General features: G+C 42.3%; 1 protein-coding gene across 3 annotated transcripts in view; it reads left to right on the forward strand.

The window, feature by feature from the left end:
- ric1 (RIC1 homolog, RAB6A GEF complex partner 1) overlaps nucleotides 1-19,697 on the forward strand; it is a 40,606-nt gene extending 20,909 nt beyond the window's left edge. The window contains exons 3-27 of one of the 3 annotated variants that reach the window (XM_031277679.2): nucleotides 1-69; nucleotides 1,069-1,176; nucleotides 3,374-3,519; nucleotides 3,708-3,844; nucleotides 5,294-5,385; nucleotides 6,008-6,096; nucleotides 7,369-7,513; nucleotides 7,672-7,720; nucleotides 8,128-8,304; nucleotides 8,422-8,634; nucleotides 9,154-9,192; nucleotides 9,725-9,835; nucleotides 10,131-10,220; nucleotides 10,343-10,503; nucleotides 11,351-11,489; nucleotides 11,590-11,706; nucleotides 13,269-13,676; nucleotides 13,892-14,203; nucleotides 14,448-14,606; nucleotides 14,843-14,979; nucleotides 15,156-15,436; nucleotides 15,684-15,896; nucleotides 16,045-16,222; nucleotides 16,347-16,535; nucleotides 16,821-19,697. The exon at nucleotides 1-69 is cut by the window's left edge and continues 11 nt beyond it. In XM_031277679.2, the coding sequence (XP_031133539.1) occupies nucleotides 1-69; nucleotides 1,069-1,176; nucleotides 3,374-3,519; nucleotides 3,708-3,844; nucleotides 5,294-5,385; nucleotides 6,008-6,096; nucleotides 7,369-7,513; nucleotides 7,672-7,720; nucleotides 8,128-8,304; nucleotides 8,422-8,634; nucleotides 9,154-9,192; nucleotides 9,725-9,835; nucleotides 10,131-10,220; nucleotides 10,343-10,503; nucleotides 11,351-11,489; nucleotides 11,590-11,706; nucleotides 13,269-13,676; nucleotides 13,892-14,203; nucleotides 14,448-14,606; nucleotides 14,843-14,979; nucleotides 15,156-15,436; nucleotides 15,684-15,896; nucleotides 16,045-16,222; nucleotides 16,347-16,535; nucleotides 16,821-17,142 (4,081 nt within the window). In that variant the 3' untranslated portion in view covers nucleotides 17,143-19,697. Of the gene's footprint in view, nucleotides 70-1,068; nucleotides 1,177-3,136; nucleotides 3,243-3,373; nucleotides 3,520-3,707; nucleotides 3,845-5,293; nucleotides 5,386-6,007; nucleotides 6,097-7,368; nucleotides 7,514-7,671; nucleotides 7,721-8,127; nucleotides 8,305-8,421; nucleotides 8,635-9,153; nucleotides 9,193-9,724; nucleotides 9,836-10,130; nucleotides 10,221-10,342; nucleotides 10,504-11,350; nucleotides 11,490-11,589; nucleotides 11,707-13,268; nucleotides 13,677-13,891; nucleotides 14,204-14,447; nucleotides 14,607-14,842; nucleotides 14,980-15,155; nucleotides 15,437-15,683; nucleotides 15,897-16,044; nucleotides 16,223-16,346; nucleotides 16,536-16,820 lie in introns of those variants that run through there. The other 2 variants (XM_031277680.2, XM_031277681.2) reach the window with 2 other exon arrangements.

Genomic DNA, 19,697 nt, shown 5'->3' on the forward strand with positions numbered 1-19,697 from the left:
CTACATTCTCTTGTTTGATGTACTGGGTGGAGGGGATGACAAGTCCCTCTATGAGCCTGTCTATCCAAAGTGAGTGCAGCACACATCATACTCTCACACATATAGATAGACACGTGCTTAGGTATAGTGAGCAGAGGGGGCCAAGCTGTAGCTTGCAGGGAGCCTAAACAACCAACAGATCATTTGTCCCTTAAAGAGCCATTTAACCATCATTGTTATGCATGTTATATCAGTGAATATTACCTGCATCTGCTTGGGGTTAAATGTGAAAACACAATATTGCATATAAAAAACACAGTAACACTATTTCTGTGCAATTTGAAGCAGTTGAAACAGCGGATATCCCAATGTTAGCCCTGCTAACTTGCTAGTGTTATTACTGCAAATGACAAAGTATAATGACATTGCTGGTTATAAACAACAACAGCATTGATTTATATTAATCCCACTTAGCATCAACAGATTTTTGCTGCATTTCGTCTCTTTAGCAATCAACCAGCAGCTGTATGTCAGTACAGCTGGTTAACAATGCCAGTAAGAATACAGAGGGCTTTACTACTAAATCCTCTTATGTAATGTTTGCGCTTTCCTACATATGTAATTAATAATTCACTGTGGTTATATGGTTGATGAAAGCATGCAGTGAAATCTTAGCTGCTAATTGCTGCTGGTATTACTGTTTTTCTTAAATTAATATGACAAATACACTATGTGGCCAATAGTATATGGACACCCCTACATAACATCCATATTATAGGTATCTATACAGTAAAAAAAAAAGTGCAGAGGAGTGTCTGCAGTGCTTTTCCCTCTTCCTTTACTAATTCTTCTGTGCTTTGTATCAAGTGTCCATGTCTTGTGTGTATGTGTGGTGTTTGTTTGCCGGGGTGTGTGGACGTGTGTCTTTCACATTCCTTGACAGCGTACCAGCAGAGGTCAGGCAAGTCAGGGCGTATTCATCTTTTTCAGCTCCGAGTTAAAAATGTGTTGCATTTTGGGATTTCAACGGTTTTCCTCATACATCAGTAAAATGAGTCTCTGTATTAATGTATTTGTGTGTTTGCACAGAGGAAGTCCTCGTGTGAAGGTGACCCCGGGTTATAAGGAGGAGCAATGTGCCCCCGCACTCTCTTTAGAGATGAAGAAGCCTGTGGATCTTGAGGCCCCCATCACCAGGTAGGATGAAGTCTTATCGTCCTCTTATCTCTTTCTCTGATTTTCTCACTCTCTTTTTGTGTTTCTCTGCCCATCTGCCTCTCTCTCATATAGACCTCAGCTCACATTCACACACTGGGACCACCAAAAGATATGTTTACTGTGTATCGTAATTCCAGTGCTTCCTGTAAACTAAGAGAGAGCACTGTTAATCATGTTTGGTTTTCCCCCTCCGCTTGTGCATAGCTTCACCACTTTTTTTTTCATGTACAAAAAGTTTCTTGTCATATCAAATAATTTAAAGTGTTGTAAATTACACAGGCAAGATGTCTTCCATTAAACGTTTGAAGTAAAAACAAAATCATGTTATTCTTGATGTAGGTTTACCATTCACTATCTATTGACATCATGAATTTATACATTTTGTAGATTTTAAATCCCCCCGATTTTAGCATATTCAGACATACAGTATGAGAAAAAAAACAGGTTTTTTTTTAATACATAAAAAGATAATTAGATTATTTTGTTCCTTCACTGTCTCTGAAAAGGCTTGTCACCATTTTAGATGGCTCAAGCCATCAGCAACACCTGCATGAAGACAGACCAATTTTCAAGCCTTTACCTGTTGTAACACACTGCTCTCAGGCCTCTTAGAGAGAAGACACACCAGCCCGATTATCGGCCGTCGGACCGGCTGGCGAGGTCGTGACTCAAGTCTGTTCGGTGTGTCCCGTGCCGTCGGCCGTCCGAGGAGCAGTTGGCATTCATTTGGGCCGACCCGACATGTTCAGTCGGGAGACAGGGCAGTCGGGACTCGCCCGAAAATGGGGAGCGGATGAGCCGCTCAAAATCTGACGAAAATCTTTTAAACTGACCTTTGTCAATCTGAAATGAAGACAGATTCACCATGTGACGCGTTCGTCCAATCAGCTGCCAGTTTTCGTTTTCTGGGAAATAATCAGACTGTTAATGGAAACAATACAGAGCAGCGCCGCCTGCTTCTATGGAGACGTATTACGTTTCACGCACGCACAGAGCGTACGCTCAAGTCGGCGTCGCCTCAGTGTGTTCTGAGGCATTTTTTGGACCTCGGGACCCGACTGATCAGTCCGACTGGCTTTTCTGCCGACGGTCGGCCCGTCTGGTTGGTGTCAGGGCCTTAAGTGAATTATTTCATTTTCATGTAGGCCTATTATAAACTTATGTGCACTGAGGAAAAAATGACCATGTGATCCCTTGTTCATTATTACCAGAGAAGCCTATGGTGGTTTAAATGAGGATTTCTAAAACCTAGTCCCCAAATTATAATGACAGTGATAAGAAGAAATAACCAAAGGCAAGGAACAACACTTGGAGGCTGTTAGATAAGAGCCTGTATCTACTTCCTCCTTTTTGTCTCATTTCTGTTGGTTCAGTCTTTGCTAATTTCTTCTTCTAAAGTTCTTTTTTAGTTTCTTTCTTCTTCTAGTTTTTCACCTTCCCTATTATCACCCCCGCATCCCTCAACTTGACATCTTTGTTTGCTGAGTGACAAGAACATTTCTGCTCAACTTTCTTTTCGTGCATATTTTTGTTTATCTTTTGTTCATATTATCTGTGTCTTTTATGTCCTTGTGTTCATCTTAAGCATCTCCTCCGCTGTGTGCACTTGACACAGATTATAGGGTAGTCAGCTGAATGAGAGCACTCAGTTGGCATTTCAAAGGCACAGCTTGATTCTGCAGGAAATGAGTGGGTGTCTCCTGCTGTGAAGCTACAGTAAAAGTTCTTGCTTCCTCCACAGTTAAAGTCCACTGCGCTTGACACCCTCAACTTCCTTTCAGTTCTCCCTTTCTGACTCTTGCTTTTCTCTTATTGGTTGTCCCATTGTGTCATCTTCAGTTAGACCTTTGCATACTTTATGGAAGACAATGAAGCGCTTTACACACACACAAACGCACTGTTGTTTGTTCCCTTGTGTATTAGAAGACAGTGAGAGTTGGCACGGGCAGCTATGTGGCCTCATCACAGCTGGACATTAGAAGTTTCAGGCTCTACTCAGAGGGCACAGCTGGATGATGACTACTCCACTGTTTTCTAACACTGCTGTTTGTATTCTAGTTCCCACTCTTCCTACTTACCGTCCCTACCTGTTTTCTTTTACTACTTCGTCCACAGTTTCTGTCCTATTTGTTTGGATCTCAATGCTCATTTCTGTGGTTGTTCTTCCTCCCTCCAGTCTGCAGTCCCTCCAGGAGGACTTATTGGTGTGCACTGCAGACGGCTACCTCCATGTGCTGCACTGGGACGGGCTAGGCAGCAACGGGCGCAAGGCCATCTGCCTCACTACAATCCCCTTCTCTCTAGACCTGCAGTCTGCTCGAGGTTAGAGAAGAGAGCAGATTTGATTCTGGTTGACAGAAACAGAAGTTTCCAATCACGTTCTAATGCTGTGAAATAAATTATAAATACAGTCTTTTCAACTTTTTAAGTTAAGTTCTCTCATTTTGTTGCATAGAATACTTCAATGTGTGTGTTTGTCTGTGTGTTTGTTTGTGTGTCTGTGTGTGTAGGTGGTCCCTCTCTGGACCTGGAGGGAGTATATATCCGTTGTATGGAGTATTGTGTGACCCTGGACGGCTTCGCTGTGGTACTGAGTGACGGACGCCTGGGCTTTATCACACCGCTCAGTAACACCATCACCGCAGATGTAAGAATACTGGCAGGCCAACGGTGCTGATGTTAAAACACACACTCGGCACAAAGGTCAAACACATGATCCAAACCCAGATTATAATAAATGCATAATAGTTATGGCATTGAAAAAGCTGATGGAAGTCTCTGATTCTACACGACTTGCAGACAGCCAACTGTTCTATAGCTTATGCCATTGATATGCATATCAGCATATGACATTATCTGATACTATGACAGTGGAACCACCACCAACCTATTTTAACCAAGACATTCCCTGATTGTATACTGATTTTTACCAGGCCTCTGTTTCTGCAAAGAAATGAAATATTCTGCTTGGCTTTTGAGTAGGTAATGGCATCTATTAGGCCATGTTCTGGGGTATTTGTGTGTGAAAGAAATCTGTTGAGGTGTAAGTTAAGAAACAAATGTGAAGGCTAACAGTATACATGTAAGTAGTAGATAAATAGAGGCAAAGTGAACAAGCTGTTCTCTTTGAGCGTTAAACAAGTAGAGGTGTGACGAGATCTTGTCCCAGACTTCTCGTCGGGGTAAAAATTGTCTCGTGTCATAAGTGCAGAGCAGCCGTCAGTAGACGGAGTCTGACCTGGCTGGTCTTATAATACATCTGGCTTTGAAGATGAGTCTGGCTTGGATTCCTTTTTAATGATTTTAAACAAAGATAAATGTTCTCCCCTCGTATTAAAATGGTCATAGATCAATAAAAAGAGCAGCCTACTGCCTTGTTTACTGCTGCAATGAACGTTACGTTGTAACCTTGGTTCTCTGAGTAAAGACTCTTCTTCCAATCACATTTCTTAATTGAAGTTTTCTTTAAAATAGTGTTAAAATCTCGTCTTGTTCTCATGAACCCAACGTTGTGTCTTGTCTCATCTCGTGAGCTGAGTGTCTCGTCACACCCCTATAAACAAGTTTTAAGATGAGTGAGAGAACTGTTAACATCCTTTATGGTTTCAGTAAAGTTTAATTTAATGACATGAGCACCAGTAACAGTAACAATTTTCAGACTTTATAAATAGTGCAGAACAATACTTTTTATTAATATGATTCAATTCAGGACTTGCGGCTATTACTTTATCTTGGCAGGATTTTAACAGTAAGAGTATCTGTAAGATAGCTTTTCACATCCAAAAAGGAAAGAAGAGCTCACCATTAAAACATTTTGGCTAGGAATGATGTTCTTGAAATCGGAGAAGTGGGTGTTGTTGACTCCATCAAGATAAATGTGTCCAGATATAAATGTCATATTAAAATCGTGACCAAGCAGTCTGCTGCTATTGTTTTTATTCTCTGCTCTAGAGTTTCATTTAGACTTACCAACACATTTTTAAAGATAAATATAAGTGATGTGATTAAAGGAAACAAATGCTATGCTGATCTGCCACTGACATCATTCACACATTCAGTTATTTGTAATTCATAAATGTTTTTTGTGTGTGTGAAGCAGTTGCAGGGCGTCTGGGCAGCAGATGTGACTGATGGCACCTGTGTGGCTGTCAACAACAAGTACAGACTGATGGCCTTTGGCTGTGCCAGGTACGTGTCTGCAACTGTCTCTCTGTTCGTATCTCTATATTACAGTGTTGGGAAGAAAATCTGTGTGTGTGTGTGTGTTTGTTTGCATCCATGTGTTACAGAGATAGATTGTTGTCCGTGTGGTGTGTGGTGTGTCCAGTGTGAGAATCTGTCAGTTTGTGTTTGCCGAGGCCTACCTAGTGTGTGCTCGTCAGAAACTCTCAATGGATTGTGCAATCTGCCAGGTTGGCAGCGTTTTCTCCTCTATTGCTCTCTCCTCTCCTTCATCTTTTTCTGTGTTTTTTACCTTTTTGGGCGCACACACAGAGTTCCAGTTCTTTATGCAATTATTGCCCAAACAGTCCTTTGCAGATGATAAGAGAAAGTAGAGCCTGAAATCAGACTGTCTTGCTGTACAAGGAAAAAAACATTTTCATCTTTCATCACCTTTGAAAACACCCTTTTAGATAAAAGCTTGTGTTACTCTGATGTAGATCGCTGGGATTTTTACCACTGAATGGGCAAGAGGTTAACTGAAAGTCAGTAGGCAGCAACTGAAGTAATATATTTAGGCCTCTATGATTAATCATTTGCAATCACACACACAACGCAAATAATAACCTCGATTGTGTTTTCATTTCAGCGGCTCAGTGCTGGTGTACATGATAGACACCACAACAGGATCCATGCAGCTCTCCCACAAACTGGAGCTCACCCCAAAACACTACCCAGGTATCACAACATATGCGCCCCATCTCTCGCTCTTTCCTTCCGTCCCTGTTTTTGTCTCTCTCCTCTCTTCGTTTGTGTCACACCCGTGCACAAATTCCTCCTTAGGATAACTCGCATTCCTTCAGCTGTCTCTTGGGTGCACATGCCTGAGTTTCCCCTTAGGTCACATCTGTAGCTAAAGCTTTAGCTCCCCCTAGTGGGCGAACTGCCATGAAGGCCCGTCACTATCTTAACAATTAATCTATTCCCATGGTATCTGTATCTGTTTTGAAAAGTCTCACGTATAGAATAGAAAATACTTTGTTGTCTACTTTTGTTGCATGAAAAAAGGGTAGACATTTGTCTTTGGTTTGCATGTTCAAACTGCTGTTAAAAACTTAACATAAAAACAGTAACATAAAAACACAATACACAATAGCAGCTACGTTAGAATGAAAACCGGGTACTCAATGGTGAGGACTGCATCAAGGTTAAATAAATAGATATAAAGTGCTGTCTATTTATTTAACCTTAATTCAATCCTCACCATCAAATGGAATGTAGTTTCCTCAAAAACAACCTTAGAAGGTATTAAAAGTCTAGCTACAGTGGCTAGGAAGCTCAGCTGTCTTATAATGATGAAATAATGTGTTGATTTTGGCAGAAACCTGATGAATAAATGATTTTAAATTGGTTATTCCATTCATCCGTTTTCTGCTGCGTATCCAGGTCACATTGATTTCATAAATTACATCATTAGGAATTAATGTTACACACTGCTGGGAAGTACTGGAAAAATGTGATATAATAATAAATAAGCCTAGATCATTTGGTCCCTACTGGTATTCCATTTTACTTTTATACTTTGGCTAGAATGTGTTTTCACAGGTCTTAAAAAACAGAAAAAAACAGTCATTCTCCAGCTGTGATTCATGTGGGAAAGAAACAGGATTTTGTAGCTAACATACAGATGGACGGAACATTAATGCTGCCAGAGTTATCAAATAATATCACTCTGTAATATCAAGCTCTGTCATTCAGAGCGTTTACTCATGATAAAAGACCAAACATTCATGAGCTCAGTAAATCAATGAAGAGACAAAAAATAGTCTAGGTCACTCATTTTAATAATTATTATAATTTTATTGAAGTTTAAGTAATTTAAGTTATCCTGTAATAAAGAAGAGCACAATATAATGTGATTTATTGTCAAATATTAGAAAATACTTAAGTGTTTGCAAAACTATTCAGGTAGTATTGTTAAAATACAATCTGAATTCTTTGCCTGTTCAGACATCTATAACAAGACGGGTCCAGTCAAGCTGATCTGCTGGTCTCCTGACTACAGCGTTGCCATGGTTACATGGGAGTGTGGTGGCCTATCGCTGTGGAGTGTCTTCGGAGCCCACCTCATCTGCACTCTGGGAGAGGATTTTGCGTAAGTGGACACACACACACACACACACACACACACACACACACACACACTAATGCACTGATAGACACAATCCATGTAATGCAAATTCATATCAATTTATATATTCTTCTTGCTTTTTGTTGTATTTGTAATGTTGTATTTTTTTGTCTTCCCCTCAGGTATCGCTCTGATGGTACCAAGAAGGACCCTATTAAAATTAGCTCTATGGCAAGTGGATTTATTTAATACATAACATAAAAGGGACATTTCAAAATAAAACTCTTGATTTGTAAAGCATATTTAAGAGATTTAAGGTTACAGAAATGACTATAAATAATGGCAGGTAATTAGTTGGCAAAATTAAAAGCACAGGTGTTGTGGTTATGTTAAGATTCAGTACCTACTGAATCCTGTAATTTACAAGCAAATTGTTTTTCATTGAAGTGAAACAGAGGTAACACAGGCTGTGTAATTCTATTCCAATAAGAATAATGAGACTTTTTTTCTTTATTGCATGCTTTATTGTGCATATTTAAATGATTTCTCTACATGTTGGTAGTTTGCCTGTTACATGTAAAATGTATTTTTGTTACCATTGTGTGCATACTGACTGACTTGCACTCTGCCCTTTCCAGTGCTGGGGAGCAGAGGGCTACCACCTATGGGTGCTCCCGAACAAACCGGAGAGGGGAAGGCAGGAGGAACAGCAGCAAGAGGAGGAGGAGATGGTCACACCTCCCCACCCCTCCCTGCAGGCCGGCATACTGCAGTTCCACTTCATTAAGAGTGCCCTCACAGTCAACCCCTGCACGGTGAGTGCAAACATACTGCAAGTTTTGTGAATACACACAAACATGCATGCACGCACACACAAACACACACACGCATTAAACATTAATGTTCTGTTTGTTCCTCTCTCGGCTGTACAGAGTAACCAGGAGCAGGTGTTGCTCCATGGTGAAGACCGCCTCTACCTGACCTGTGGTGACCCCTCGCAGGTCCACAGCACCTCTGACACACATCCGCACACACACTTACACCCACACGATGGCAGCCCACTGCACCACCCCCCCAACCCCGACTCCTCTCTCTCTCAGGGACTAAGCACTTTATTGGGACACAAGCACTGGCATGTGGTCCAGGTAAGGATGCGCATTCATCACACCTGGTTTGATGGGATTTATGCAACAGGGACAAAATTTCTTGCGAGCATATTATATGTCAGTGCAGCCCCAGGCCATCCTATAGAATCAGCAACAAAGGCTGTGATTATTTTCATTATTAATTATTCTGCTAACAGTTTAAAACCCCCAAATATTCAATTTCATGTAATGTAAGACGAGGAAATACAACAAATGATGAAAAGCAGGAACCATCAAATATTTGTCATCTAGCTAATATTTCAAAAAGATTTTCTGCAAGCTTCCAGTATGAGATAGATCTCGAGCTGTACTGAATGTAAAGAGCCTCATGGTGATGCTGACAGACACAAATAAGCAATAAATACTGTTAACAGTAGCTAATAATGCTTAACACCAGTCACAATACCAGGGAGCTTTATTCAACAAGTGCCTTGATCTTGCCTGTGTGTATATAGTTCAATGGAGACAAGGTTTAGTCTATTATCTTGTATTTCTCATAATATTTTTGTATTCCTCTAGATTCACAGCACATACCTAGAGAGTAACTGGCCTATACGGGTAAGTATGGGAACATGTGTGTTTGTAATTTTGCTTCCTAGTCCACTAGGTCAAGTGTCAGGACAGTTGTTATTCATGGAACCGTGTGTTAAATCGTTTATGCACTTATCCCCCATGGGTATTCAACTTGAACTTTCTGGCTTTGAATGTGATGTTATGTGTGGGACACATAGGCATCTGGTGCCATAAACATTTATTACAGTTATTCACCCAGGCCACATGTGAGCTCAGACTCTAGAAGCTGTCATAGTCCAGAGTCTACAAAGCAGTAATGTTTACATAGTAAACAAATTTTGCTGCGTTCACAAGTGTATGTACATAAGCAGAATTATTGTTATACAAGGTGTGGGAGGAATAGCTGCTGTTGTGAGCCTATAAAGCCCATTTCTTTTTAGTAGATAGCTATACAAAAAACGTGACTTGTCAGTATACTGGCAGTTAATAAAAATGGCCATAAAATTGTGTTTATTTTTGTGTTTGTATTCTGTGTCAATACATGACAAAATATTGTTGTCTGTGTGTGTGTGTACAGTTTGCAGCCATAGATACAGCAGGCCAGTGCATGGCTGTAGCAGGGAGGCGGGGCTTTGCACACTACTCCTTATTCACGAGGAAATGGAAGCTGTTTGGAAACATCACTCAGGTATGTGACATTGTAGACTGGAAGATAATAACCCTCTCGTAATGGCTTCAGTACAATTATCAATGAACAACTGGTGACTTTGAAAGAATTCTGACAGAATTTCTTTATTTCTACGTGGATCTACATCCTTGGTGTAATATATGCCATCATGTAGTCTGCACAGCTAGCTTCTCTATCACAAGCTGGCTGTCAAAATACTATTAAAATAGAGTATTTTAGGGTAAAGTTTTATTTTATTTCCAGGCGTGTTTTGTGCCCAAGTAAATAATGTTAACGTGTTTGCATTTTTCTGTAGGAGCAGAACATGACGGTGACGGGAGGTCTGGCTTGGTGGAAGGACTTTGTGGTGGTGGCCTGTTACAATTTTATAGACCAGCAAGAGCAGGTGAGACTGAAGCACCACTTCTTGTTTCTCATAAATTCCACTATTTCTTTCTATTTCTAGTGGTTTTAGTTTTGTTACATTCATTAGGACGCTTCCCTCTGTTCTCCCTCTGTTGACACTAGTTGAGGCTCTATCAACGCTCATCCAACCTGGACAACGCCTTTGCATCCGTGACTAAGCTGCAATCAGACACTCTGTTGCTCAATGTCTTCAGAGACATGATCATCCTGTTCAGAGCTGACTGCTCCATCTGCCTCTATAGCATAGAGAGGAGGAACGACAGGTGGGCTCCTGTGTACACACATTACACTTTCAGTCTTCAGCTCCACAGCACTCACTATCGTATACCTGACATTGATCTTTTCCCACGATAATCTCATGTGTTTGCATTCTGCCAGGCCTTCATTTTTGTCCAACTTTGTCCTGTAGTTTTTTTTTACTTGGAACATATTTGCTTTTTGTGCCTTGTAACGGTAAGAATGATGAGGCCTGATGGATTATACATACTAAACCTTTACCCACTGTTTTGACAATTTATTTCTAAGTAAGGATTGGCCTTTTGATAAACTGGATACTATTCTTCCTTTCAAACACTCTAGTACCAGGGAAATCCTTGGCACCAGTAGTCATAATAGTGTTAGGTAATAGTGTTACTTAGCCACATTTTCCCTTGGGAAAAGAGGCTTTTAGTAAAAGCTATTGACCTAAAACCCCATCACATGACAGAACTGGGCCCCAGCGGAATAGACATTGTTTTTAATTAACAGTTGTTGGCTAGCCTATGAACCTTTTTTAAAACAGATTTCTGCTTACTGCAATTTAGTGACCTTTATTTCCAGTCAAGTACATTGAATTAATTGAATCAAGGAACCTCCCTGAATAAAATATTTAAGTAAGCTGCATCAAGTTGTTTGTCAGCATTTTGGAACATTGGCTGCGTAGACTTTCAAAGAAAATGAGATTCTGCTTAGCAGTCACATGCTGTTGCCTCTCATACTGAAAGCTTTTTTCAAAAACCTTAGAATTAAAGTCACCAATTCTTAGTCTTCATTTGTTTTGTGCATTAGTGTTTTTACCTGGAAGTCATGATTCTGTTTTTATAATATGTTTACCTCTATTTAATATTGCAGTCCACACCCGACAGCCAGCGTGGAGTTGTTGCAGGAGGTGTCAATGTCTCGCTACATCCCTCACCCTGCCCTCGTGGTTTCTGTCACACTCACCTCTGTGCGCACAGAGACTGGCATCACATTGAAAGCCCCGCAGCAGGTAACACACATACAGTACACACACACACCTACGCTGACCTATACGGTCTCTATAGGTTGCATGTGCATTCATGTTTTATGTGTGTGTGTTTCCATCTCAGGCCTGCATGGCAGAGAGCATCATGTTGAATCTGGCTGGCCAGTTGATCATGCTGCAGAGGGACCGTTCAGGACCGCAGGTACGAGAGAAGGAGACGCCTGCCAACAACAAGAAGCTGGTGAGTTAGAACAATAAGCAATGCAGTGGTGTTTCCTGGTCTCAGGTTAGACTTGTGTGTTGTGCACCAGTGCGTCAAGTACTTTTTTTCCTGTGCTCTTGCTAAAACAACATACAGGGAAAAAGGAGAACTAATACTAATGCAACCCTCTTCAGTTTTACAAATAATTAAAGTTGTGCAACATTTTACCCCGTGTTCAAGCTGCCCAGCTCTAGGGTAAATGTTGCCAACAAATCACAATATCACTGGTGCATTCAATGTCCAGGGCGCTATTTCACAAAAGCAGAATTTATAAATCCAGTATAACTGATAAAGCGAGGCTTGACCTTGTCTAATCAGTGCGTCCTGGCTTTGTGCGTTTCACCACAGCCAAGCCAGGCTGAGGAGGTAGGACTAGGTCGAGCCAGGATGAAACAGCTTTCTTTTTACAGACCGCGAGGTCGATCACAGATTTACTGATGCTGAAATGGAGAATATGTGTGTGCATGCTTTACACAGTGTGAGCAGGAGCTTCTTATGAAAGTTTGATGAAGTGAAATCTGTCTTAATTATCACATTCAAGGAGTTAGGCTACTAATCATTTGCACAAATTAACAGTTGTACATTTTGCCTTACAAGTGAGCAGAATGGTTTCAGTTAAGAGCAGTGGTTCGAAAATGTACATTTTTAGACTTTTAGATCATTCAGTCCGTTAATTCGCTATTATCTGCCACACTTTTTCTCGCTGTTTTATTACAGTGGCCGAGTTTCCTTCTTCCCGTATATGCTTTGCTTCTTTGTATATATTGACATAGAAAAGAAAAACACTACATAAATGAAACTCTGAAATCTAAAAACTATGAAAATAATTAAGTGATAAATTCAATGCACACTGTAAACATGACTGTAACACAGAGTATTTGTCAGCCTTTTCTCATCATCTCAACAACTGCCATACTATATTACATATAACAACAATATGAACACCAGTCTTCATAAACACAATATAACAGCAACAATGACATGTCACATGAATAATAAAAAAAAATAATGGTCACAATGTTAAAATAATGACAGTACTTAACTGAACAGCAATGTGTACCTGTTGTATTTTAATGCAGGCTAATAATTATAAGGTAAAAAACACTGCTGAGTGAACAGAAAAGGCACCAGGATTAATAAATCCTGGCCGTTAGCCTGGTTGGGACCAGGCTAGCTGCACAGAATAAATCTCCATGGTAACGTATCTGCCTCTGCTTTCGTGAAACTGAGTCAAGGCTAAATTCATCAACGATAACTGGGAAATCCTGGCTTAATCTGCTATCTAGGTTTTGTGGAATAGCCCTCTGGTGATCTTGATGCTGGCCTGTTGATCTTTAATTGAGGTGCTAGTTTTTTCAGATCTGTAGCCTTTGGCGTCACTGTCACGCAGTAACCAGAGATCAGCACTTTCTGTGAGATAATATGACTGTTGGAGTTAGTTATAATCTTTTAGGTCTACAACTAAAGCAGCATGTTATTGTTATGGTGCGATGGAAATATTTATTATTAAATCCCTATTACAATTTTTCTTTCTCCCCTAGCTACCATTTTGTCCTCCGGTGGTGCTAGCCCAGTGTGTGGAGAATGTGTGGACCACCTGTCGCTCCAACAGGAAGAAGCGCCACCTGCTGGAGGCCCTGTGGTTGTCCTGCGGTGAGGCGGGCATGAAAGTCTGGCTGCCGCTGTTTCCCCGAGACCATCGCAAGCCCCACTCCTTTCTCTCCAGGCGCATCATGCTGCCCTTCCACATCAACATCTACCCACTGGCTGTGCTTTTCGAGGATGCCCTGGTACTGGGGGCAACCAATGAGACTGTGCTCTACGATGGGCTGCAGGGATCCTCTGAGCCTCTGGAGGCGCTGTTCCCCTACTGCACCGTAGAGAGGACCTCCCAGATCTACCTCCATCACATCCTGAGGCAGCTGCTGGTCCGCAACCTTGGTGAACAGGTATGTGGAGCCTCCTGTCTCATACTAGGGCGAAAAACAGATACAAAACACTTCACTTAGACAAACTTTAGTCTTTGCATTCTGTGGACCGTGTATGTGAATACAACAGTTCCATATTATGATCATATCATGAGGCCTTTGATTGTTTGCACACCTACAAAGTCCATTCTTTCCTTCCGTCTAATCTTCTTCCTTCCATTCATTCTCTCCCACAGGCTTTGATGCTGGCTCAGTCATGTGCCTCCCTCCCCTACTTCCCGCATGTCATGGAGCTGATGGTGCACGTCGTGCTGGAAGAAGAGGCAACATCGCGGGAGCCCATCCCCGACCCTCTGCTGCCCACCGTGGCCAAGTTCATCACCGAGTTCCCCCTCTTCCTCCAGACCATCGTCCACTGTGCCAGGAAGACGGAGTACGCCCTGTGGAACTACCTGTTTGCCGCTGTGGGAAACCCCAAAGATCTGTTTGAGGAGTGTCTCATGGCTCAAGACCTGGACACAGCAGCCTCCTATCTGATTATACTGCAGGTAGTGACACGCTGACACAACATGCACATATTCTGTTTTTATTGCAGAGATTATCAGACATTTTCAGCCTAGGACAGAAGTATTAAAAAAAAAAAAAAAAGGTCTCATTCATAGTCCCACCGTGGATAAAATCATTGTGCATACCTGACTAAATCTGTTGAGGGTGTCATAAAATGTTCCCAGCCTTCATCTTTCTCCGTCTCTTCCATCTGTCCCTTCTTGTGTCCCGTCCCTCTCTGTAAAGAACATGGAGGTCCCAGCAGTGAGCAGACAACACGCCACTCTACTCTTTAACACGGCGCTTGAGCAGGGCAAATGGGACCTCTGCCGGCACATGATCCGATTCCTCAAAGCCATTGGCTCTGGGGAGATGGAGACACCGCCCCCAACACCCACCACTCAGGTAGAGAACTTTAAATGATCCCTACGAATATTAGTTCCTCTGCTTGCCACTTTCCTTCGACTCTGTCTATAGATATCAGTCAAGGAAAAGTTAGGTAATCAGACTTTCCACCAAATGAAGGTGAAATTGACACGTTTTCCATTTCAGCAAATCTGAAACCCCATCAGGCTTTGTACCCACAAACATTATGCTATGCTGTAAACATGAAATAGTAAACTGTGTATCTCTGTCTTTAGGAACCCAGCTCAACTGGCGGTTTTGAGTTCTTCAGAAATCGAAGTATCAGTTTGTCGCAGTCGGCAGATGCCATCACTACGGGCAAGTTCAACCTGCAGAAGACCTTCAGTATGCCCTCTGGACCATCATCTAAAGGGTATGGACACACACACACACACACACACACACACACACACACACACACACACACACAGTAACGTAGCTTGTGAACCAGTATAATTTTTTGTTCAAAATGGCCTCACTGTAACAACAAAATGTTTCCACATTTTCTTTCTCTATCTCTCTCCTTCTTCCTGTGTTCATTTCTGTCAGTCGAGATGCGGAGTGTGCAGAGAACATGTATATTGACATGATGCTCTGGCGCCACGCCCGCCACCTCCTGGAGCAGGTACGCCTCCGCGACCTGGGTTGCTTCTCTGCACAGCTGGGCTTCGAACTCATCGGCTGGTTGTGTCGCGAACGAAACCGCGTGGCCCGCGTTGAGGATTTTGTTTCTGCGTTGAAGAGACTCCATAAGGACTTTCTCTGGCCTTTCCCTGTTATTCCTGTGGGCAGCATCAGCTCGCCTCTGAAGAACGGACGGTGTCGCACAGGTAAGGATCCAGGCAATACAGAAGCTGTCTAGGAAACTGACCAAACCTCAATCAGTCTGTTTGGTGTTGTTGCTAAAAGCACACAGGAAGGGATTAACCCATAAATACTTGAAAATGTACATCATCAATAAGAACATTTTTAACATCAACACGTGAACTGGGGTTTCTGCTTCCCCAGCTCACAATACTTAGGGCTCTAATATTATAAATACTATTTCATGGTGTTTTTGTTGTTGTTACTCTTAAGTGCTGAGCACACGACTGTTAAAGTCGCAGTCAGCTGACAGCCTGTTGAACAGCGACATGGACACGGCGCCCCCTCAGGCAGCTTCCAGCAACCTCACCTGGCTGGACGGGCTCGACCAGAGGGCCAAAGACATGGACACGGCCTCGTCTGCTCACTCCAACCAACACTCGCCGCAGACACATGATGCGTTCCTCTCCCTGCTCACCAACAAAGGTAACAAGACTTCATGCTTGTCCAACTATTAACATATATAAAAGGAACTCACCCATTGTCACCAGCTTTCCATAGCCCTCCTGAAGACATGCCATTGTCTTTTTTTTCTCTCTTTTATTCCTCCTCTTGCTTTTCCGCACCCCTTTAGTGGAAGAGTACAGTGTCGGCTCGGCCACAGACTTGACAGAGACCAGCTCGGTGGTGGATGGTGATTGGACGATGGTTGATGAGAACTCCTCCACTCTGAGCCTGAGCCAGGCCGAGTTGGAGCACATCTCCATGGAGCTGGCCAACAAAGGCCCACACAAGTCACAGGTGCAGCTCAGGTAAGATACCATCACTAAACCTCACTTCTATGATCCCGCTGCAGTGTCACTGTTTGTAACCCGCTTTAATTCAATGAGAAACCAAAGGCAGTACCTGACAGCTGTGCCTCTCTGTTTCCTTCAGGTATCTCCTTCATGTGTTCATGGAGGCAGGCTGTCTGGAGTGGTGTGTAGTGATTGGTTTGATCCTGCGGGACGCCAACGTCATAAAGCAGGTGATCGGCTTCCTGGACAGCCCCGAGGTTCCCCAAGAAACTGTGCAGAGTGTCCGCAACGGCTTATTAGCTGTCGACACATGGGTCTCCACTGACTGGTGGGTATAGCTCATAGCTATGTTTTTTTTTTGTTTTTTAAGTAATTAAATAGAAATTTAAAATAGAAATCACTTGTTAAATACTGCAGTTTTGGAATCAGAATTTTATGTGATGAACTTAACAGCATTGGTTTGGGCAGCTGTGATCATAAACATGACAGTAGCTTTGTAACACTGTGAATGTTTTCAATGTGTTTAGCTGTTTTTAGCAAAAGTGGAATGGTGAAGAACATCATACCCAGTTTAACATTTTCCTCTCCTCCATCCCTATCCTTCTTTTTCCAGCCTGGGTTACAAACCATTTCTCCACCTGATCCAGCCGCAGCTACAGGAGCTGATGGATTCAGCAGCTGAGCAGGTGCAGCCTGAGTCCTTCCAGCCCACCGGCCAGAGCTCCAAGCTCAGCGGCTCTGAAGGGCTGGGAGGTGCTGCGCTACCGCGGCCGGAGGACAGTAGAGGAGTAGCGGCTCCGCTGGGCCTGGGCCTGGCCCTGCCCTCCCTCGAACCCGCGGGAGGTTTTCCCCGTCCCCCCTCTGAGGACTGCCCTCCTGAACAGACAGAGGAGCAGGGAGAGGAGGAGGGAGCCTACGACTGCACCTTGTCCTGAAGCCGAGAGAGAGAGTTAGTGTGTGTGTGTGCGCGCGTGTGGTTCTCGACTTCAGTCAGTATTATCCACTCTTCAGATTTTCCCTCTGTGTCGACGAGAACCCCTGTGGATACGGAGCGCCAGACAGCCTGACTGGCACAAAGACACACACAACCAGAGACGGGGTTCAGTCGGATGGTTCCTTTCTAAAAGGCCTCATTTTACCAAAATGTGCGGTTAGACAAAAGGCCACCTATGTCCGTTTGTGTGTTTATACATCAGGTTGTGGTGTTTGGAAGCTGTAGACCAGCACAGGAAAGCACCAGGCTTTTGTTTTAATTATTATTCCAAGACAGATTGTTTTGTGGGCGTAACTTTTGTTTGGCACTCATTCAAGTGCAACTGGAGACTTTGAAATGTTTTTTTTTTTTTTTTTTTTTTTGGTTCACTGTCCAGACAAAAAGCTCCGTTGTTTTCCTTTGGTATAATGCAAACAGTGCAAGAATCAGTTCGAAGACAAAAACAAACCTGAGTGTATTTGCATCAGCATCATGCTACATTGCTAAGCATAATGTAGAACAAAGCTCTAGTCATGAACCATTTACACGATGCACTGAGGTGTGTCTGAGCCTACAGTACAGTGTGCAGTTCTGTTTGTGTGCCCAAGAGGTGTTTCATACTTTCATACCTCATATGATTTCAAAATATTTTGTGATACCTTTTTCAATAATGTAAGTGTACAAGATAGCATTATTTTTCTATCGATTACACCTTGTCCCTCTTGAGTCTCCCTGACTCATTGGTATGAATTCTATGTAATTCTTGAGAAGTGACGACCTTAAGATTTCTAAGAAAATGATCCCTGAGAAGAATCCACTGTTGAGTGCAGACTAGTTTCTTACCACTGATCAGTACCTCTGTTCATGTTTTCTTTCTTCATGCACCATGAATTTGCCGAAGTCCAGGCCCAAAGTGTCTGAGCCTGAGTCCGCTGTCTGATCCTCTTCATGTGGTCCAGATTTTAGACAAGCAGATCAGTGTTGAGCCTTCCCGAGGTGAGCAGATTTAAGGCTGCAGTGCAGTGAAGGCGCTTTAAAAACCAAATCATATGATGCTTTATCCAGCTTTTAAACCCACATTTGGGTTTCAGTCTCCATCTGGGAGATTCCAAAATGTGTTTCCTATCATCAGCGAGACAGACTGTTAATATTGTGTTATTAAAGCCATCCTACTCTGTAGATTCTGTACCTATCCCTTGTTGAAAGAGCATCATTTGATTCCCTCATCAGTAATGTTAACGGTGACATGTCAGTATCATTTTTAAAGTGAGAATAAGATTGATTTTGTCGTTGTGTAGTGAATGAGTTGTTGTGTAATTTGCCCCTCATCATCATGATAAGGACTTATATTTCATCCAGTCCAATATGCATATCGCATCCCAGAACCGCTTGAGACGATGATTGCCAGTTCGGGTGCTCCTGCGTGGATTTCTGAATGCGTGTACCACATCGTATAGAGAACGTGTTGACATGTTTGGTGACTTTCATCACATGCAAATTCATTTTATTGTTTTAGTCCTCATTATTACTATTATTTATTGGCATTATAGCTGAGTGGTAATTACTGGATTGATGCTTGGTTGGTTTTTATGACTGATAAACTTCTCCCCTTTTTAGTTAATCAAAGTCATGTATTGGGTTTCTACCGCAAGCACTAAAAGGTTCAAAACAGATATGTCAGTATTATATCGTGCAATGTATTGAAATGTTACTCAGCTTTATTTTTTATGTTCACTACTTTTCCCCAGCTGTTTGCTTTTACTTTTCATGATAGACCAAATCATATTTTAAAGATACAATTGTGCTCTCTTGACGGTGTGTACAAGATGAGTCGAGTGTGGTAACTATTGAAATTTATATATATATATATTTTTTTTTTTTGTGAATGGCCTGCATTGTTAGAACACTCACTATTCACGAAAGGGCAAAATGATGTACTGTCGTCACTCAACATAGATCCTGTTGCACCCTTGTTCCAGTGGGCCCGTCTCCACTCTGAACAAGCCTACAGCCACACTACGCTGCTCCGCTGTAAGCTTTACTTGACTTGAAGCGGTAACATGACGAACCAAAGACTTCATGTCCAGAGGCCTTCTGTTTTAACCGGTTGCTTTGATTGAGCGCTTGAATCATGATGTCACACACACCCTTACCCCATCCCTCTCATCAGAAACATAATCATTGATGCTCAAAACTAATGCTGACGGCATATGAGACAATTTCCTACGGAAATGAATATTGCAGATCTTTTCTGGTTTCCTTCTCTGCGGGCAAGGAGCGGTCGGTCAGTTGCGTCTCGTGGTACTCGGCGCTCCCTCCCTCCTGTGTACAGTTTAAAAGTTTTGCCTGTTTCCTGACTCAGAGTTAAGTTTTATTTCTGGGGCGGCAGCAGCAAACATCCTCAATGCAGTGTAAAGATACTCTCTTGTACATTTGGCTTTTCTACTCATGTTTGGTTTTCTACTTCATTTTTTTTTTTCCTTGTACATAAAGATCAATAAATTATTTTTAAAAATG

This window comes from Sander lucioperca, chromosome 1 (genome assembly GCF_008315115.2).
Source record: "Sander lucioperca isolate FBNREF2018 chromosome 1, SLUC_FBN_1.2, whole genome shotgun sequence".
NCBI classification, from domain to species: Eukaryota; Metazoa; Chordata; class Actinopteri; order Perciformes; family Percidae; genus Sander; species Sander lucioperca.